We start from the raw sequence: 22,868 nt of genomic DNA, 5'->3' as shown, positions 1-22,868 counted from the left end.
AAAGCCTGGAGCCAATGTTGCCACTTGAGTAGGCCTCTATTGACTTGCTGTTTTGGGGTTAAATGGAGTTTCCTGTTGTGCTAAGATTGGTCAACATGTGTCATCTGTATCTGAAATGAAATTTACATCTAGTGAGGGAGTATTACCGACTGAATGCCAGCTTAGACAGGTGTTCCGCCCTCTAATTTCTTTATGGAGTGTGCAGATAATTTGTTCAGGTGTTATTTGTTCATCCATACATATGGTAACTGAAAGAGGCCAATTTGTGAAGAACTTGTGTGAGATCTGCTGCTTGGCCTGCTGTGTTCATCCAGCCCTGCACCTTGTTGTCTGAGATCTTTCATGTTGCTCCACAGCAATGGAGCTTAAAGGGACCATCAACCACAACTTACTGAAATTCTAGGATTGAGCTCCTGACCTAATTCCTTTATCTGTGAAACCTCCCTAAACCTGCACACAGCATTGAATCCCGCTGTTTTCAAGGATTTCTAAGGTAGAAGTTTCCAATATTGTTCCAACCACAGACCAACCCTTCCCAATATTTCTGTAACTGCACTCTGTTAGGTCGTGGACTACACTAAGTGAAGTTGAGGTCCCATCAGATCGGAAAACAGTGGAGTGTGACTTCTCTATTCAAGAAAGAGAAAAGACAGAAAACAGGAAAGTTATGTGCCAGTTAACTTCACATCTTTTAGAGGGAAAATGCTAGAGTTTTTTAGTTTCATGGATGAGGGTGTTGCTGACTGGACCAACATTTGTTGCTCATCCCTATTTTATTTTTTATTCATGCATGGGTCATGGGTGTCACTGGGTGAGCCAGCATTTATTTTCTGTTCATAATTACCCTTGAGAAGGTGGTGAGCTGCCTTCTTGAACTGCTGCAGTCTACTTACTGTAGGTAGACCTACAATGCCCTTAGGGAGGGAATTCCAGGATTTTGATCCAGCAACAGGGCAGGAACAGCGATATATTTACAAGTTGGGATAGTGACTGGCTTGAGGGGAACTTGTAGGTGGTGTATTTCCATGTATCTGCTGCCCTTATCTTCGAGATGGAAGTGTTGGTGGATTTAGAGCGTACTTTCTATCCTCCCTAAAGGATATCAGAGAACCAGATGGATTTTAACAAAATCGATGATAGTTTCATGCACCATCACTGGGATTAGCTGGTGAATTTTTGCAGCGCAACTTGTAAATTGTACACACTGCTGCTACTGAGCGTCAGTGGTGGAGGGACTGGAGGATATGGTCCCAATCAAGGGGACTGCTTTGTACTGAATGGATGTCATCATGGTTTTTGGAAGGTGCTGCCTGAGAAGCCTTGGTGAAGTTATACAATACATTTTGTACTTAGTACATGCTGCTTGGTCCTGGAAAGCATCAAGCCTCTTGAGTACTGTTGGAGCTGCAGTCATCCAAATAAGTGGCGAGTATTCCATCACACTCTTGATTTGTGTTTTGTAGATGGTGGGCAGATTTTGGGGAGTCAGGAGGTGAGCTATTCACTGCAGGATTCCCAGCTAAGTCCTGTTTTTATAGCCATAGTATTTATGAGGCTCATCCAATTCAGTTTCTGGTCAAGGATAACCCCCACCTCCACCCATGCCCCCACCCTCCCACGATGTTCACATTTGGATTCAGGGAGAGGGGCTCTCAGCAATGATAATGCAATTATATGTCAAGGGACCATGATTAGATTTGCTCTTGTTGGAGATGGTTATTACCTATTACTTGTGTGACGCGGATGTTACTTGCCTCTTGTCAGAAGTATCACAATACTAGCACTTCCTCTCTGATGGTAATCTGGGTCTACCTATACCAAACAGAAATGTAGAATTTGGAGTAGCTGTAGGCCATTCTGCCCTTTGAGCCTGCTCTACCGTTCATTATAATCATGGGTGATCATCCAAATCAGTTCACTCTTCCCACTTTCTCCACTTATTCTTTGGTCCTTTTAGTCCTAAGAGTTTTATCTACATCTTTCTTGAAAGTCTTCAATTTTTTGGCCTCAATAATTTCCTATAGCAGAGAATTCCCATAGGCCTACTAGTCTCTGCATGAAGAAATTTCTCCTCATTTCTGTCCTAAAAGACCTACCTCTTAACCTTAGTCTATGCCCCTTTGGTTTTCGACTCCCTGGTCATTGAAAACATCCTTTCTGCATCTATCATGTCTAATGCTTGAGAATTTTATAAATATCTTTGAGATCCCCCCTCATTTTTCTAAACTTTAGTGAATATGATCCTAATTGATCCAGTGTCTCCCCATATCTCAGTTCTGCCATCCCAACAATCAGTTTGGTAAATCTTCTTTGTACTCCCTCAGTAGCCAGAACATACTTCCTCATACAAAAAGGTCAAAACTACACACAATACTTCCAGAGTTGTTGGTTTTACCAATGATCTGTAGAGTTGTAGCAAGACATTTCTGTTCCTTTACTCGAATCTTCTTGCTATGACGGTTAGCATACCATTTGCCTCTTCACCACCTGCTGCACCTCCATGCTTACTTGCAGCAACTGGTGTACGAGAACACCCAGACCTTGTTAAACTTCCCCCTTCCCCAATTTATCACCATTCAGATAATAATCTACCAGCCTGTTTTTACCACCAGAGTGGATAAACTCACAATTATCTACATTATATTGCATCTGCCACCCATTTCCTCACTTATTTAACATGTCCAAACTGTACTGAAATTTCTCTGCATCCTTCCCAGAGCATACCCTTCCACCCAGCTTTGTGTCATCTGCAAATTTGGAGATATTAAATTTAGTTCCCTCATCTAAATCGTTAATATATATTGTGAATATCTGGGGTCAAGGCACTGATCCCTTCACTGCCCCATTAGTCACTCCCTGCCAATCAGAAAAAGACACGTTTATTCCTATTCTTCATTTTCTGTCTGCCAACCAGCTCTCAGTCCATTTCTGTACACGATCTCTAATCCCATGAATACTAATTTTGAATGTCGGACCTTATCAAAAGCCTTCTGAAAATCCAAATAAACCACATCCGCTGGCTCCCCTTAACCAGTCCACAGGTTACCTCAAAAAATTCCAGAAGATTAGTCAAGCACAGCTTCCCCTTCCTGTTAGTTTCCACAATAACATTTCACTATTAATACTAATTTCTTTCAGTTCCTCCTTCCCATTAGACCCTGTGATTATTGATATTTTTTGTGATGTTATTTGTGTCCTCCTTTGTGAAGACATAACTGAAATATGTATTTAATTGCCCCTGTTTGAACCAAGCCTGGAATGAGGTCAGGAGCTGAGTGTCCCTGGCAGGACCTGAACTGAGTGTCAGTGAGCAGATTATTGCTGAGCAGATGTTATTTAACAGCACTGTTGATGACACCTTTCGTTTACTTTACTGATGATCAAGAGTAGACCGATGGGGTGGTAATAGTCTGGGTTGGATTTGTCCTGCCTTTTGTGCACAGGACATAATCTGGGCAATTTTTTACATTGTCAGGTAGATTTTTATTCAATAGGATACAGCAGAGAACTTAGAAAATATTAATACAATTGTAAAGAGTCAACATGGCTATGTGAAAGAGAAATCATGCTGACTAATTTGTTAAAGTTCTTTGAGGAAGTAATGAGCAATGTGATTAAGGGGTCTTGTGTGGATGTGCTGTACTTAGATTCCGGAAGAAATTTCAAAGCTGCCAGATCAAAGTCCACAACCCAAGATAAAAGCTCATGGTATATGGGGTAATGTAATAGTATGGATAAAATTTCGGCAGAGTCTTACCAGACCACAGGGCTGCTGTCTCATTGGAAAGAGTCTACTTGCAGTTTAACATGAGGGTCACCACACTTCAGGCAAGGCAAAAGGTAGAGAAGCAGTGTCTTTCACAGTAACCTCAGCTGGTGCAGGTTGGCATCACTTTGTATCACAAACCAGCCACCTAGCCACCTGATCTAATTGACAGGAAACAGTGTGTAGGTATATACAGGTCACTTCCAGTTTGGCAAGAAGTAACAAATGGTGTGCCACAGGAATTGGTGCTGGGACCTCAATTATTTACAATTGATATCAATGACTTGGTTGAAGGGACTGTTAAAATTTACTGATTTCGCAAAGATAGGTAGGAAAATAAGCTCTAAGGAGGATATAAGGAGTCTGCTAAGAGATATTGACAGGTTGAGAGGGCAAAGAAATTGATAGGTGGAGTATAATTTGAGGAAATGTGAACTTGTCCATTTTGACAGGAAGAATAGAAAAGCAGCATTTGTTTAAATTTGAAGGTGGAGGAGGGATCTAGGTATCCTAGTACATGAATCACAAAGTTAGTTTGCAGGTGCAACAAGTGGTTGAGAAGGGAAATAGAATGTTGGAGTTTAGTGCAAGAGGAATAGAATACAAAAGTTAGAGATGTTTTGCTTCAGTTGTACCCTACTTCTGAACAGTGCATTTGTATATAATGAGGAATCCACTCACCACTGCCATCAAGTGGCCACGAGTGGGCGGTCGGCGAGAGTGCTGGATTTTTACTCGGTCTCTAGTTGGGTGAGCAAGAAAGCTTTCTTCGTCGACAGTGACCTGAAATCAAAACACATGACAGGAGTGGAAACTACGCTCTATGACAAGCACATCAGCCACAAATGCAGGAGCAAACACCCCCCCACACACACATGCGTGCACATGCACACCCTCAACTCACCCCCCTCCCCCCCACATTTAAGTAAACACAAATGTACTAACCTCATATACACTGTCCCCCATCAAACACTCGCAGGACAGGAACAGCATGGGGTTAGATACAGAGTAAAACTCTCTCCACACTGTCCTCCAACAACATTCCCAGGACAGGGACAGCATGGGGTTAGAGACAGAGTAAAGCTCCCTCTACACTGTTCCCCCATCAAACACTCCCAGGACAGGGACAGCACAGGGATAGATGTAGAGTAAAATTCTCTCTACAGTGTCTGTGCTATACCATTTTAACACTGTTGAATTCATGGTCTGGGGCACCTTGTTCATAAAGCATGATGTATGTCATTACCTCATCAAGGACACGGTTCTTTGCTCGGCTGAGCGCACTGCTCAGAACGTTAATCCATGACTCTTTCTCCTCGGGGCTCACAGCTAGGAAGACCAGGTTTGGTACCTGGAAGGAGATACATATGGACAGGGTTGACTGAGTAATGTGAACAATATAAAGGTAGATAAATCTCTGGAACCTGATCTGATGTATCCCAGAATATTGTGTAGTAGGGGAGGAAATTGCAAGACCCCTTGCAGAAATATTTGCATTATCTATAACTATGGATGAGGTGCCTGGAGAGTGGCTAATGTTGTACCTTTGTTTAACAAAGGTTGTAAGGAGAAACTGGGGAACTATAGACCTGTGAGTCTGACTTCGGTTGTGGGTAAATTGTTGGAGGTGATTATAAAATATAGGATTTATGGACATTTAGGGAGGCAAAAATTGATTAGGGATAATCAGCATGGTTTTGTGCAAGGAAAATCATGTGTCACAAACTTGCTTGAGTTTTTTTAGGAAGTTACCAGAAAGATTGATGATGGCAATGTTTATTTGGATTTTAGTAAAGCCTTTGACAAGGTTCCACATGGTAGACTAATTAGTAAAGTTAGGTCACATGGGATTCAGAGTGAGCTTTCCAGTTGGATTCACAAATTGGCTTAATGGCAGGAGACTGAGAGTGACAGTGGAGGGTTGCTTTTCGGACTGGACGCCTGTGACCAGCAGTATTCCACAGGGATTGGTTCTGGGTCCTCTTCTGTTTGTCATTTATGTAAATGATTTGGATGAGAATATAGAAGGCATGGTTAGTAAGTTTGCGGACGACACCAAAATTGGTGGCAGAATAGACAGTGAAGAAGGTTTTCTAAGATTATAGAGGGATCTTGATCAAATGGGTCAATGGGCTGAAAAATGGCAGATGGAGTTCAATCTGGATAAATGTGAGATATTGTACTTTGATACAACAAACAAGGGTAGGGCTTATACAATGAATGATAGGGCCTTGGGGAGTGTTGTAGAACAAAGGGATCTACGGGTGCTGGTACCTAATTCTTTGAAGTTTGCATCACATATAGACAGGGTGGTTAAGAAGGCGTTTGGCGCACTTGCCTTTGCACTTGTCCTTTGAGTAAAGGAATTGGGACGTTATGTTGAGGTTGTACAGGACATTGGTGAGGCCTCTTCTGGAATACTTTGTCCTGTTCTGGTTGCCCAGTTATAGGAAGGATATTATCAAACTGGTGAGGGTTCAGAAAAGATTTACTGGATGTTGCTGGGTATGGAAGGTTTGAGTTATAAAGAAAGGCTGGATAGGCTAGGACTTTTTTCACTGGAGCGCAGGAGGTTGAGAGGTGACCTGATAAAGCTTATAAAATAATGAGAGGTATAGATAGAGTCAATGGTAGTTGTCTTTTTCCTAGAGTGGGGGATTTAAAGACTAGGGGCTACATTTTTATGGTGAGAGGGGAGAGATTTAAAAAAGACATGAGAGGCAAATTTTTTACTCAGAGGGTGGTTCACGTGTGGAATGAAATTCCTGAGGAAGTGGTGGATGCGGGTACAATTACAATGTTTAAAAGATATTTGGATAGATACATGAATAGGAAAGATTTGGAGGCGTATGGTCCAGGAGCAGGCAGGTGGGACTAGTTTCATTTGGGATTATGTTCGGCATGGACTGGTTGGACCGAAGAATCTGTTTCTGTGCTGCATGATTCTATGGTGATGACAGTATTACCATAACAATGAAACTGACACCAAACATATAACTCTGTAATATTCCACTGCTATTTATTCATGGTGTATTTAAACTGAAATGTAGATGTAATATTTTGGGAGAAGAATTTATACAGCATCGTTCATAATTTCAGGACATTCCAACATACTATGCAGCCAACGTGATATAAATTTAACATGCAATCACTGTTGTAATGCATTGTAATTTCTGTACAGGAAGTTCCAAAATACAGCCAATATGACAATGGTCAGACAATATGTTTTGAGTGTTGCTGACTAAAGACACATTTTTAAAGACTGTTGTCTTGCACTCATCAGGACAATTTGCAAGAATACTAATTCAAGGGCACAACGACATTTATACTGCATGAAAGAAGAGTACAGATTGGTTAGAAAGTGGATTCTGAGTAGTAGGGATGTAGTTGTGGAGAATGCACCATTTAATGATGAGTGACAGTTAAACTCCAGGCTTTCATTAAATCTTAAACCAGGCAGGTTAAGTCTGATTGATCAGCGCATTAATGAGCCGTGAAAAGCTATCACCTATCTGTTGAGTTGAAATAATCCTGACTGTGCAAAAAAAACATTGACAACCAATTGAGGAATGTCAGTCGGGCAAGCAGTGTGACACAGTAGCATGTACGGGTAACTATGTGTATTAATGCACAGGGCCGTGTTCTTATAGACAGAAAGAACATCTTGCTCTCCAGTGGAGAGGCTGGTGGGAAGGGAGTGTGCTCAGCGGTTTCAAGGGAAACAGATCACAAACATCAGATAGCATTGTGTACACAAAGAGGGGCTCACCGTGTTACCGGGCTGTTTGCTGCGGACCAATGTGAATTTGCTATGGTTCTTCTTGCTTCGGCTTTTTGATTTGCGCAGTTCTTCACATTTCTCGTAGTCTGTCAGGTCAAACTTATCTAGAGCCACCTTCTCATCTTTCACCTGTGAAGTGTAACAGGCAGGATGTGTTGAAGGGCCTATTGAGAACTAAAAGAGGGATCTACCCTGTCTCACCCATCCCTCAAGCCTCAGCACTTTGTCACCATCAAACCGAAACCAAGGAAGCAAAAGTGGTCAGAAGTATCTGTGAAACTGCTGCCTCTCCTCAGTCTTTTCCCAGACACTAACTGCAATGCTTGCCAATCGGTGGGAGTTTAATATTTGGAGACAGCACAAGAGGGCAAGGGTGTAAAGATAGTGTGCAGTATAACGACTATAGGCAATTGACACCTGGTCTGACGCTCAAACCCTCCACACAAATCACAGCTACAAGTGCAAGGCAGAACAACCATATTGCACTGGAATGTATTCTAAAGAATCACACCCATAATAAGAGATAACAAGGTGTAGAAGGATCCAGACCCAAAATGTCAGCTTTCCTGCTCCTCTGATGCTGCTTGGCCTGCTGTGTTCATCCAGCTCTACACCTTGTTATCTCAGATTCTCCAGCATCGGCAGTTCCTACTATCTCCACACCCATAATAAGGGTGTTCAACATTTAGTCACATTCATCATGCTGCTACACCAAAACACCAAACATTCTTTCTCAGGCATTCTCTTCCTTTATCCATCCTCCCTTACTGGGGACCAGCTGTGTATCTCAAATGATCATCCCTCACATGAACATGGACAGACTATTTGACTTAAGGAGTAGTCAAGGCAAAACCACATACACTATCCATGATGGTCACAGGATGGCAATCAGGAATGGAAACTTGATGACTGGTATGGTTGGATGTAGCCATCCTGTAGTCAGAATGAAACTGACATAAGAATGCCATGTGGCCTGAGTAAGGAACTAAGTTTATGACACATTGTGGATAGCCACCTAACTTCTCAGAAATGGCGCCAGATTGTGGCGATTGTTGAAGTTTTTCACTGTATTTTACGATATTATTCACTGTAAAATGCAAGTAACAATGAATAAATCATTTATTCATTCACTTTTGCACCAAAATTCTACGATAGGAATTAATACGGTCAAAGGCTCACCTGAACACAGTTCAAACCCCCAACCCACCCTTTAAGACAGAGTCTGCAGTTTGCCTCCGGAAATGAAACTGCTGTTTTTTCCAGAACACTGCAACATCTTTGGGAATTACTCCCTTTGAAAACTCAAGCCTGTTCCTGGAATTAATACTTAGGACAAAGAAGGGAAGTGAGGAGACATCCTGGGATTCTCTCCCTCGTTAAAGAGAACTCCAGTTTTGAATAACATTTTTTAAAAAACACAGGAAATGAAATATTCATTTTAAAATTGATATATTCTTTCACATAGTCACTGCCACAATCCCCTTGTCCTAATCATTAACAAAGTGCTTATATTTATAAGCCTCCTGTGTCAAACAAGCAGTGTCACTAAACATCACAAATGAATGTTACATGGGATGGAAATAAAATACTTTTGGGGAAATCAAGTAACCAATCTCCAGGCAACATCATCAATGACCTTGAAACAATATTCAGGGCTGACCTCTAACAGCAGTTAAATGGCAAAGTCTGGGTTCATGATCACTCTCCACAGTGAATCATTAAATGTGGGTGCATGTGATGGGTTTACTGACGCTAGAAAGGATCCCTAGTGGAAGGAACTCACCCTCCACACACCCATCAACTCTACATTTCTCTTTCTGTTGCTCTCCATCCCACTATCAACAAATTTTCCCTCTCTCTACTGACAGGTGCCACCTGTCTACCAACAGCTCTCTTGTTCTTTCCTGGTTGATTCCCTACTGATAGCTCTCTCACTGTCTATTGACAATTCTCCACCTCCTCTCTGCTGAAAGCTCCCAACTGACAGCTTGCTCACTGTCTGCTGACATCTTTCCTACTCTTTAATGACAGTGCTGTTGATCTCTCTAGCCAGCTATCCCTCTCTCTCTCTGTGGACAAACAGCTGTCCCTCACTCTGTGGACAGCTCCACTCTCTATGACTACTCTCTCCCTATCAAGAGCTCTTCCTCACTGTACCAAAACTCTCCTCCTCTCTATTGCCCCTCTGTCCACTGACAACACTCTTTTAACAGTGCTCTACTAAAAGTTCTTTCCTCTTTACTGACACAACTCCGTCTCTCTACCTCTCGAGTGACAGCTTTCTTCCTCTCTGCTGACAGACTTCCCTTCTTTACCAACAGCTCTTCGTTCCTTCTGTGGCAGCCCCCATCCCCTCTCTTTACAGAAAGATTGCCTTTAACAATTGCTCCTTTCTTTTCCAATACCACCTCCTGAATCTACTCACAGCTTTCCCTTCTTGAAAGACAGCTCTCCCTGTCTCTACCAACAGCTCCCTCCTCTTCTAACCACTCACTCTGACAGCGTTCCCTTCCTAACAACTGCTTCCCTTCTCTACCTATGCTTCCCCTCTCTCTCCCAATATCCCATCCCTCTACCGATATCAGTCCCCTCTTTCCCAACTACCAACATTCTATCTTAAGACATGTGCACACACAGCTGCTCCAAGTGTCTGCAAACAGCAATCAGTGTGATAACACTATTTGCAGCTTTGATCTCCCATTCCAGACCTTGTTGCCGCACACATACGTAGGTGGTCACGCAGAAGAAAGAAAGGTGAGCACGACTATTCCCCTTGTCTCTTCCGACCAATTCCTTGTTCTCTTCTGATATCTCCCCCTTTCTACTGACAGCTTTTCTCTACATAGACAGACAAACTACCCCACTTCCTCCTAGCAGCTTCCTGTCTCTAGCAACAGCTCCCTCTTTTACTAACTCTCCAACTCTCTACCAAGAGCTCTGCCTCTTTACTGACAGTTCACTGTCTATACAGACAACCCTCTCCCAATGACAGCTCTCCCACTCTTTCATGATGGCTTCTCCCTTCCACTGACAACATTCCCCCTCTCTACAGTGATGGTTTAACATATATTGTTATTGTTGGGTAACATGAGTTCTAAAGTAGACGGAAATAAATTTTTAGTTTTAGTTCTATGACGGTGATTGGATTCGAGGTCAGAAACATTTTTTATAGTATTTGGACAAAATATCAAAAAAGCATGTGGCTTTTAAGCTAAATGACCAGATAAACCACCTGGTGAGATAATTATAGAGTCATACAGCATGGAAACAGACCCTTCAGTCCAACCAGCCCATGCTGACCAGATATACCAATCTGACCTAGTCCCATTTATAGTGTCATACAACAAGGAAACAGACTTCTCATCCAACTAGTCCCAATCTGACCTTGTTCCCAAACTAAACTAGTCCCACCTGCCTGCATTTGACCCATATACCTCCAAACATTTCCTATTCATGTACTTGTCCAAATGTCTTTTAAACGTTGTTACTGTACCTGCATTCACGACTTCCTCTGGCAGTTCATTCCACACACTAACCACTCTCTGTGTAAAAATATTGACCCTCATGTCCTTTTTAAATCTTTCTCCTCTCACCTTACAAATATGACTCCTAGTTTTGAACTCCACCATCTAAGGAAAAAGAGCTTTGCTATTCACCTAATTGGTGCCCTTCACAATTTTATAAACCCCAAAATGTCACCCCTCAACCTCCTACGCTCCAGTGAAAAAAGTCCCAGCTTGTTTTTATAAGTCAAACCCTCCATTCCTGGCAACATCCCGGTAAATCTTTTCTGAACCCTCTCCACTTTAATAATATCCTTCCTATAGTAGGGTGACCAGAACTGTACACAGTAATCCAGAAGAGGCCTCACCAACATCCTATACAACCTCACTTCCTATACTAAATGGTCTGAGCAATGAAGGCAAGTGTGCTAAATGCCTTCTCAACCACCCTATCTACCTGTGCCTTTTAAATGTTGTAACTGTACCAGCCTCCACCACTTTCTCTAGTAGCTCGTTCATATATGCTTCACACTGCATGAAAACGTTACTCCTCAGTTCCTTTTTAAATATTTCCCCTGTCACCTTAAACCTATGCCCTCTAGTTTTGAATTACCATAGCGTTTACAAATTTGAGTATTTCACACATTTTACCTACAAACAGAGGTCAAAGGCCACAAGCAGATTTAGTTTACAAGAGGAAAACTACTGTACAAGGAGGACAGCTTATGTTTGGCAGTCTCCAAGCCATCAGAGCTGGAAAGAAGTCTTTAAGTTGTTTTAGCAGTCCAAGTAGAGCTTTCCTTAGAGTTCAGTGAGGAAGTTAGTTTGTTAGCCCATCTGTGTCTCTGGGAGAGATAAAGGGAATCACATCTGGTGACTGTGCAGAAAATTTTTAAAAATGTTTGTGACCTCAATAGTTTAATAAGAAAAGAAAGAGTGAAGATAGTAATGATACTTCAGCGGTATTGAGTGTCTGTAAAGGATATTGCTAAGAAATGGGGTTGAATCTTTATTTTTGATGTTTATGATAAAACCTTGTAAAATTATCTTATAAAAAAATTGTTTTCACTTATTTTGGTTAATAAACATGTGTTCTTTTGTTAAAAGTATACCAACTGCTTTGTGTGAATGCATTCAGTGACTGATCATCATGATAAAAAAAAATCACAAAAATAAAACTCATAGTCTGTCAAGCCAGGTTTCATTCTGGAAACTGATTTATCTAATATTACTGTCAGCTGGAAACTTATCAGTGTGGGAGTTCTTGGCAGGATAGAAGTTAATTGAATTTAAGAGGGGTATTTGAATCTTTTAAATAAATGAATACATGCAGGTACTGAACATAAAAATGGGCTGTTAATGTTACAGGTAATATCTGTGACAAGAATTGGACTTTCAAAATGTCTAACTATTGGTAAGATTTTTCTGGGAATAGAAATTATAACAGTAGATTATTTGAAATCTTTGACTAAGGCTACTCAGAGAGTTAGCAGATAAATTTAAGACAGAAATAAAAGCAAGATTTTGTAAGGATGAAATACTTAGTTATGCAGCATTTAGACTTATAAGTAGGGAGACCTGAAATGGATACGTCAGCATGAGACTTAGCTAGAATTCAGTTAGAAATTAATTTTAAAATTTGAACTTGAGAAAGAGAGAGAAATGGAAATGAGAGAGCTTGAATTGTAAAGTGAGAGAAAGAAAAACGAAGAGCAATGAAACGGGAAATGGAATTAAAGCTTTAATCTCCAAAGAGAGAAAGAACAACACAGACTCAGACAACATGGCTTGGTGAGACATTTAGAATGAAGCTAGGAAGAAGAGGGAGGGGGTAATATCTACATTTAATGCCTACGTTTACAGAGGATGGAGTGGAAAGATATTTCACCTCATTTGAAAAGATAGCTGTGAAGATGAAAAATGTTTGGACCTAGATGTTGCAGAATGTTTTAATAGGTACAGATATGAAGGTACTCAACAGCTTGTCAGAACAGCAACTGAGACCAATAGTGATCACAATTCCATAAGTTTTAGAATATTCATGGACAAAGACGAGAGTGGTCCTAAAGGAAGAGTCCTAAATTGGGGGAAGGCAAACTATAGCAAGATTCGACAGGAGCTGGGGAATGTGGATTGGGAGCAGCTGTTTGAGGGTAAATCCACACTTGATATGTGGGAGGCTTTTAAAGAGAGGTTGATTAGAGTGCAGGACAGACTTGTCCCTGTGAAAATGAGGGATAGAAAGGGCAAGTTTAGGGAACCATGGATGACAGGTGAAATTGTGAGACTAGCAAAGAGGAAAAAGGAAGCATACATAAGGTCTAGGCGACTGAAAACAGACGAAGCTTTGGAAGAATATCGGGAAAGTAGGACCAATCTGAAACGAGGAATTAAGAGGGCTAAAAGGGGTCATGAAATATCTTTAGCAAACAGGGTTAAGGAAAATCCCAAAGCCTTTTATTCATACATAAGGAGCAAGAGGGTAACTAGAGAAAGGGTTAGCCCACTCAAGGACAAAGAAGGGAAGTTATGTGAGGAGTCAGAGAAAATGAGTGAGATTCTGAATGAGTACTTTGCGTCGGTATTCACCGAGGAGAGGGACATGATGGATGTTGAGGTTAGGGATAGATGTTTGATTACTCTAGGTCAAGTCTAGTATCCTGGGATGAAATGCATCCCAGGGTACTAAAAGAGGTGATGGGGGAAATAGCAAATGGACTAGTAATTATTTACCAAAATTCACTGGACTCTGGGGTGGTTCCCGCAGATTGGAAAACAGCCAATGTGATGCCACTGTTTAAAAAAGGAAGTAGACAAAAAGCAGGTAACCATAGGCCAGTTAGCTTAACTTCGGTAGTGGGGAAAATGCTTGAATCTATCACTAAGGAAGAAAGAGCAAGACATCTGGATATAAATTGTCCCATTGGGAACACTCAGCATGGGTTCATGAAGGGTAGGTCATGTTTAACTAATTTGATGGAATTCTTTGAGGACATTACTTGCATGGTGGACAATGGGGAACATGTGAATGTGGTGTATCTGGATTTCCAGAAGGCATTTGACAAGGTGCCACACCAAAGGCTGCTACATAAGATAAAGTTGCACAGTATTACAGGTAATGTATTGGCATGGATAGAGGATTGGTTGACCAGTAGAAAGCAAAGAGTAGGGGTAAATGGGTGTTTTTCTAGTTGGCGGTCAGTGGCTAGTGGTGTGCCTCAGGGATCAGTGTTGGGACCGCAATTGTTTACAATTTACATAAATGATTTGCAGTTGGGGACTAAGTGTGGTGTGTCAAAATTTGCAGATGACACTAAGGTGAGTGGTAGAGCAAAGTGTGCAGAAGACACTGAAAGTCTGCAGAGGGATATAGACAGTCTAAGTAAGTGGGCAAAGATCTGGCAGATGAAGTACAATGTTAATAAGTGTGAGGTCATCCATTTTGGTAGGAATAACAGCAAAATGGACTATGTTTTAAATGGTAAAAAATTGCAGCACGCTGCTGTGCAGAGGGACTTGGGTGTCCTTGTGCATGAATCGCTAAAAGTAGGATTGCAGGTGCAGCAGGTAATTAAAAAGGAAAATGGAATTTTGTCTGTCATTGCTGGAGGGATGGAGTTTAAAAACAGGGAGGCTATGCTGCAGCTGTATAGGGTCCTGGTGAGGCCACACCTGGGGTACTGTGTGCAGTTTTGGTCTCCTTACTTGAGAAGAGATATACTAGCACTGGAGGGGGTGCAGAGGAGATTCACTTGGTTGATTCCAGAGTTGAGAGGGTTGGATTATGAGGAGAGACTGAGTAGACTGGGATTATACTCATTGGAATTCAGAAGAATGAGGGGAGATCTTATAGAAACATATACGATTATAGATAAGGTGGAGGCAGGGAGGTTGTTTCCGCTAGCAGGTGAAACGAGGACTAGAGGGCACTGCCTCAAAATAAAGGGAACCAGATGTAGGACTGAGGTCTTCATTCTTCATTCTTCACCCAAAGGGTGTGAATCTGTGGAATTCCCTGCCCAGTGAAGCGGTTGAAGCTACCTCGCTGAATGTTTTTAAGGCAAGGCTAGATAAATTTTTGAACAGTAAAGGAATTAAGGGTTATGTTATGGGCGGGTAATTGGAGCTGAGTCTCAAAAAGATCAGCCATGATCTTATTAAATGGCGGGGGAGGCTCGAGAGGCCAGATGGCCTACTCCTGCTCCTAGTTCTTATGTTCTTATGTAAGTCGGCATAAGGAGGGGGAAAGTGTTGGGTATTCTAAAAGGCATTAGGGTGGACAAGTCCCCAGGTCCAGATGGGATCTATCCCAGGTTACTGAGGGAAGCGAGAGAGGAAATAGCTGGGACCTTAACAGATATCTTTGCAGCATCCTTGAGCACGGGTGAGGTCCCGGAGGACTAGAGAATTGCTAATGTTGTGCCCTTGTTTAAGAAGGGTAGCAAGGATAATCCAGGTAATTATAGACCGGTGAGCCTGACATCAGTGGTGGGGAAGCTGCTGGAGAAGATACTGAGGGATAGGATCTATTTAGATTTGGAAGAAAATGGGCTTATTAGTGATAGGCAGCATGGTTTTGTGCAGGGAAGGTCATGTCTCACCAACTTGATAGAATTCTTTGAGGAAATGGAGCTTCTTCAAGGAACAGCTACTGCGTGTCCTTGAGAAGTATGTACCTGTCAGGCAGGGAGGAAGTGGTCGAGCGAGGGAACCGTGATTTACTAAAGAAGTTGAATCTCTTGTCAAGAGGAAGAAGGAGGCTTATGTAGAGATGAGGCGTGAAGGCTCAGTTAGGGCGCTTGAGAGTTACAAGTTAGCCAGGAAGGTCCTAAAGAGAGAGCTAAGAAGAGCCAGGAGGGGACATGAGAAGTCTTTAGCAGGTAGGATCAAGGAAAACCTTAAAGCTTTCTATAGGTATGTCAGGAATAAAAGAATGACTAGAGTAAGATTAGGGCCAGTCAAGGACAGTAGTGGGAAGTTGTGCGTGGAGTCTGAAGAGATAGGAGAGGCGCTAAATGCATATTTTTCGTCAGTATTCACACAGGAAAAAGACAATGTTGTCGAGGAGAATACTGAGATACAGGCTATGAGACTAGACAGGATTGAGGTTCATAAGGAGGAGGTGTTAGCAATTCTGGAAGGTGTGAAAATAGATAAGTCCCCTGGACCGGATGGGATTTATCTTAGGATTCTCTGGGAAGCAAGAGAGGAGATTGCAGAGCCTTTGGCTTTGATCTTTATGTCATCATTGTCTACAGGAATAGTGCCAGAAGACTGGAGACTAGCAAATGTTGTCCCCTTGTTCAAGAAGGAGAGTAGAGACAACCCTGGTAATTATAGACCAGTGAGCCTTACTTCGGTTGTGGGTAAAGTGTTGGAAAGGATTATAAGAGATAGGATTTATAATCATCTAGAAAGGAATTATTTGATTAGGGATAGTCAACACGGTTTTGTGAAGGGTAGGTCATGCCTCACAAACCTTATTGAGTTCTTTGAGAAGGTGACCAAACAGATGGATGAAGGGTAAAGTGGTTGATGTGGTGTATATGGATTTCAGTAAAGCGTTTGATAAGGTTCCCCATGATAGGCTATTGCAGAAAATACGGAGGCATGGGATTGAGGGTGATTTAGCGGTTTGGATCAGAAATTGGCTAGCTGTAAGAAGACAGAGGGTGGTGGTTGATGGGAAAGGTTCATCCTGGAGTTCAGTTACTAGTGGTGTACCTCAAGGATCTGTTTTGGGGCCACTGCTGTTTGTCATTTTTATAAATGACCTGGATGAGGGCGTAGAAGGATGGGTTAGTAAATTTGCGGATGACACCAAAGTCGGTGGAGTTGTGGATAGTGCGGAAGGATGTTGCAGGTTACAGAGGGTCATAGATAAGCTGCAGAGCTGGGCTGAGAGGTGGCAATTGGAGTTTAATGCGGAAAAGTGTGAGGTGATTGACTTTGGAAGGAGTAACAGGAATACAGAGTACTGGGCTAATGGTAAGATTCTTGGTAGTGTGGATGAGCAGAGAGATCTCGGTGTCCATGTGCATAGATCCCTGAAAGTTGCCACCCCAGTTGATAGGGTTGTTAAGAAGGCGTACGGTGTGTTAGGTTTTATTGGTAGAGGGATTGAGTTTCGGAGCCATGAGGTCATGTTGCAGCTGTACAAAACTCTGGTGCGGCCGCACTTGGAGTATTGCGTACAGTTCTGGTCACCTCATTATAGGAAGGATGTGGAAGCATTGGAAAGGGTGCAGAGGAGATTTACCAGGATGTTGCCTGGTATGGAGGGAAGGTCTTGTGAGGGAAGGCTGAGGGACTTGAGGCTGTTTTCGTTAGAGAGAAGAAGGTTAAGAGGTGACTTAATAAAGACATACAAGATGATCAGAGGATTAGGTAGGGTGGACAGTGGGAGCCTTTTTCCTCGGATGGTGGTGGCTAGCACGAGGGGACATAGCTTTAAATTGAGGGGTGATAGATATAGGACGGATGTCAGAGGTAGGTTCTTTACTCAGAGAGTAGTAAGGGCGTGGAATGCCCTGCCTGCAAAAGTAGTAGACTCGCCAACTTTAAGGGCATTTAAATGGTCATTGGATAAACATATGGATGATAATGGAATAGTTTAGGTTAGATGGGCTTCAGATTGGTTTCACAGGTCGGCACAACATCGAGGGCCGAAGGGCCTGTACTGCGCTGTAATGTTCTATGTTCTATAAGTGACAAAGTTGATAGATGAGGGAAGGGCTGTAGATGTCATTTTCATGGACTTCAGTAAGGCATTTGATAAGGTTCCCCATGGTAGGCTGATGGAGAAAGTGAAGTCGCATGGGGTCCAGGGTGTACGAGCTAGATGGATAGAGAACTGGCTGGGCAACAGGAAACAGAGTTGTAGTGGAAGGGAGTTTCTCAAAATGGAGAACTGTGACCAGTGTTGGGACCACTGTTGTTTGTGATATACATAAATGATCTGGAGGAAGGCATAGATGGTCTGATTAGCAAGTTTGCAGATGACACTAAGATTGGTGGAGTAGCAGATAGTGAAGGGGACTGTCGGAGAATGCAGCAGAATATAGATAGATTGGAGAGTTGGGCGAAGAAATGGCAGATGGAGTTCAATCCAGGCAAATGCGAGGTGATGCATTTTGAAAGATCAAATTCAAGAGCGAACTATGTGGTAAATGGAAAAGCCCTGGGGAAAATTGATGCACAGAGAGATCTGGGTGTTCAGGTCCATTGTACCCTGAAGGTCGCTACGCAGGTCGATAGAGTGGTCAAGAAGGCATTCGGCATGCTTTCATTCATCGGACGGGCTATTGAGTACAAGAGTTAGCAGGTCATGTTGCAGTTGTATAGGACTTCGGTTCGACCACATTTGGAATACTGCGTACAGTTCAGGTTGCCACATTACCAAAAGGATGTGGATGCTTTGGAGAGGGTGCAGAGAAGGTTCACCAGGATGTTGCCTGGTATGGAGGGTGCTAGCTGTGAAGAGAGGTTGAGTAGATTAGGATTATTTACATTAGAAAGATGGAGGTTGAGGGGGGACCTGATTGAGGTCTACAAAATCATGAGCGGTATAGACAGGGTGGATAGCAAGAAGCTTTTTCCCAGAGTGGGGGACTCAATTACTAGGGGTCACGATTTCAAGGTGAGAGGGGAAAAGTTTAAGGGAGATATGTGTGGAAAGTTCTTTACGCAGAGGGTGGTGGATGCCTGGAACGCGTTGCCAGCGGAGGTGGTAGAGGCGGGCACGATAACATCATTTAAGATGTATCTAGACAGATACATGAATGGGCAGGGAGCAGAGGGATACAGATCCTTGGAAAATAGGTGACAGGTTTAGATAGAGGATCTGGATCGGCGCAGGCTTGGAGGGTCGAAGGGCCTGTTCTTATGCTGTAATTTTCTTTGTTCTTTGTTTGTTTTTTGAGACTATGAAGCTGTTAAAAGATCAATACTCAATGCTTATGACCTTGACCGTGAAGCTGATCAATTAAACTTAGTACTGCTTAATGTTTTAACAAAGATCTCTACTACTGCTAGAAAGATACCTAATCATAAATTTGAAAAAAATTGCAAAAGAGATTTGTGGCAGTTATTCTGGCCGGTATCACAGACAGACTGCTACAAATGAGAAATGGACTAATATTCCAGAGACCCAGAAATTATTCTATCTCCTCAGGTTCGAATCCCACCATGACAGATGATAGAAATAAAATCAAAACAAAATGTGGAATTAGAAAACTAATAATACCATGGAACCACTGTTGATTGCCATTAAAATCCATCTGGTTCCCTAACGTCCTTTCAGGAAGGAAATCTGCCATTATTATCTCGTCTGGCCTACAAATCACTCCAGGCCCACAGCAATGTGGTTGACTCTTAACTGCCTCTGAGATGGCTTAGAGACCCATTTAGTTTTATCAAAGAGCTAAAAAGTCTCAATAAAAGGAATGAATCCAGACAGACAATCTAGCACCAACCAAAGCACTGGAAACAACAAAGGCAAACTCAGCCCTATCAACATTGTAAAGTCCTTGCTACTAACATCCGGAAGCTAGTGCCAAAATTGACAGGGCTGCCTCACAGACCAGTCAAGCAACAGTGTGATGTTATCAAACTCATAGAATCAGATCTTACAAGCAATGTCCTAACAAGGGGCATCACAGTGGTTAGCAGGATCCAAGTTTGATTCCACCCTTGGGCGACTGTCTGTATGGAGTTGGCACGTTCTCCCCGTCTGCGTGAGTTTCTTCTGGGTGCTCCAGTTTACTCCCACAGTCTAAAGTTGCACAGGTTAGGTGGATTGGCCATGCTAAATCGCTTCGTAGTGTCCAGGGATGTGCAGGCTTGGTGAATTAGCCATGATAAATGTGAGGTTGCCCTGGGCATCCTCAACATTGACTCCAAACCCCATGAAGTGCTATGGCAAGGCAAGTTCCTGCTAAATAAATCTGCTGCCATCCCCAAGCTGATGAATCAGCTCTCTTCCGTGTTGAACACCTGCTAGATTGGGACTGCAGTAAGTAGTGAAGGAAACACACTTGACCTCATCCTCATCAATCTGCTTGTCGCCAATGCATCTGTCTGTGGCGGTATCGGCAAGAGTGATCACCATATAGTCCTTGTGGAGATAGATCTAGCAACTCAACTCTAGGGTATGTGTTGTCAGTCATCAATAGTAGCAGAATTACACTCCAACACAATCTGCAATGTTGTAGCCACCACTTACCATTACCATCAAACCCAGAGATCAACCTGGTTCAGTGAGGAGTGCAGGAGATCATGCCAGGAGCACCACCAGGCATTCCTAAAAATGAGGTGAACTTGGTAAAGCTACAAAACAGTACCTACTTTCTTGCCAAACAGCATAAGCAACAAATGATAGACAGAGCTAAGCAAGTCCATAACCAATGGACCAGATCTAAGCTCTGTCGTCCTACCACACTCAATCGTGAATGGTGATAGATAATTAAGTAACTCATTGGAGAAGGAGGCTCCACAAATATCCCCATCATCAATAATGTGGAAGCCCAGCACATCAGTGCAAAAGATAAGGCTGAAACATTTGCTGTAATCTTCAGCTGGAAGTGCCAAGTGGATGATCAATCCATCATCCTCTGGAAGTCCCGTTGTCCCCTAACCCATCAAAGGTGTCAATCTTCAGCCAATTTGATTTGATTTGTGATACCAAGAAATAACAGAAGGTATTGGATAGCAAAGGCTATAGGCCGATACCACCCCCCCACCCCCTTTCTCTCTAGTAACAGCTCCTCCATCCTACATTCTCTCTGAGTCTCGCTGCCACTGTGTGGACCTCCAAGGTCTGTGTGTGGCAATGACTTCCTGAAGCAGAGGTCAGTGGTTCTGCGTGCCGATTGGAGTGCACGGACCCTCCAAGCGGCGAGAGGGAATACTGCCCTCATCTCTACTGACTTTTCGCCTTTAACAACAACTATTTAAATACACTGACAATAAAATTAAGAAGCTTCAAAAGTAAAGATTCATCTACACCGAGTTTGGCAACAGGCCTGGAGTACACAGTTGCTCTTGCCCAGCACACCTTCACAACCAAGAGATTGCAGGTTTTAGCTACTCCAACGAAGGGAAATAGACTACCCCTCATCTCAGGTTTTAGAAAGGTTTTGCAGTGCTAGCTTTCTGCCCTCCTCTATTTAACACTAACAAACCTACCTTTTGCCATTGCAGATGTTACAACTAAAATATACTTTTTTATTCTTTAGGGAACTGACCACAATCCATGGGCAAGAAGGTGAGGCTAAATTATGACTGTGGAGCAAGGTGAGTGATGCAGGGACAGGGAAGGCTTAGAGATGCTGTGGAGGTGAACCATGTCGCTCTGTTTCTCTCTATGGTAGATATAATTAGCTGGCTAATCGCGGTTTGTAAATGTGTGGCTTAGAGAGTGTCACCAACAAACACTTCTTAAACACTTTTAAACACTCAATAAGTAATGAGTCATTTTGGGTATTTTTAGCTCACTTCCATCTCCAGATTTTTTTAACTGTTATCTGTTTTTATTTGAACTGATCATATTTGTGACACACTGTGTGTAATCTGTACATATATTCTGTGTTCCTGAACGTATGGTGTAAACATGTTGTGCACACTTTGTAAGCATATTGTGCTAATGTGCACAATCTGTACCTGTGTATGTGTATATTTGGATATGTATTCACTGCGGTACGTGTTGGAGCTGTGAGATCTGTGAGTTACAGCCTAATACTTATCTGTAAGTACAACATTTTGTGGCTTTCCTGTTCAGACAGACGGTGGAATGAAACCTCAACTGTACTGTCCCTACTTTGTCTTCACTCAATAAAACAGGAAGTATAAAAATGTAAGGTTAGAATGCAACAATTTTGCTCTCACTCAACTCCTTCTCCCTTTCCACACATTGATTCCCAGATGCCAATGCTCTCTGTATAGAAATGACCAGAGACTCCCTTGATGTCACAGTAAATGCACCACTTGCTGTGATACTGACCCATAACGACCAGAAGGTGCTAAGTTAACCCTGAACCTGACCTGAGCTAACTCAGGCCATATAGCCCAGGAACTAGAGACTACAGTTGTTCTCAGAATCCCTGGGCTAGGTCATTGCCTCAGACAGCACCTTCCAAATCCACGATCACTTCCATCTAAAAGGACAACGGCAGCAGATACATGGGAACACCATCCACTGAAAGTTCCCCTCCAAGCCCCTCACCAACCTGACTTGGAAATATATTGCCATTCCTTCACTGTCACTGGGTTAACATCCTGGAATTCCCTCCCTAACAGCATTGTGGGTCAGCCTACAGCAGGTGGACTGCAGCAAATCAAGTAGGCAGCTCGCCATCACCTTCTCAAGGGCAACTAGGGACAGACAATAAATGCTGGCCAGCCAGCAATGCCCACATCCCACAAATGAATTTTTAAAAAATGATTTTATCCCACCATTGGATTTATCCCAAGGACTGAATTGTATGCCAGCTCAGTTGTTGAAATAATCAGCTTTTATGTAAAGATTTCAGGGATTGCCATGGACATGGCCTTCACAGGAAAATGGTTTGTTTGCAATTAAGAGTGACCACACTATCATTACATAACAATATGTAAAAGATACTAGAGGAATCTCAAAGTAATGACACAAAGTCAAATCAAATGTGATCTAAAGCTATTGCAAAGTAACAGTGATAGTAGGAACTGCAGATGCTGGAGAATCCGAGACAACAAGGTGCAGGGCTGGATGAACACAGCAGGCCAAGCAGCATCATAGGAGCAGAGAGGCTGACGTTTCGGGCCTAGACCCTTCCCGAAACGT

The 22,868-nt window shown here is 42.6% G+C and overlaps 1 protein-coding gene across 1 annotated transcript in view; it reads right to left on the bottom strand.

The window, feature by feature from the left end:
- Positions 1-572: 572 nt before the first annotated feature.
- The window catches only part of LOC109925782 (pleckstrin homology domain-containing family O member 1-like), a 31,561-nt gene continuing 9,265 nt past the window's right edge, over positions 573-22,868 (bottom strand). The window contains exons 3-6 of the mRNA XM_048620323.1: positions 7,536-7,676; positions 5,013-5,117; positions 4,448-4,549; positions 573-629 (exon numbers count right to left, since the gene is read on the bottom strand). Of these exons, the coding sequence (XP_048476280.1) occupies positions 573-629; positions 4,448-4,549; positions 5,013-5,117; positions 7,536-7,676 (405 nt within the window). The remainder of the gene's footprint in view (positions 630-4,447; positions 4,550-5,012; positions 5,118-7,535; positions 7,677-22,868) is intronic.

Source organism: Rhincodon typus, chromosome 46, assembly GCF_021869965.1.
Source record: "Rhincodon typus isolate 14 chromosome 46, sRhiTyp1.1, whole genome shotgun sequence".
NCBI lineage: Eukaryota > Metazoa > Chordata > Chondrichthyes > Orectolobiformes > Rhincodontidae > Rhincodon > Rhincodon typus.
This window is presented reverse-complemented; position numbering and strand designations above follow the sequence as displayed.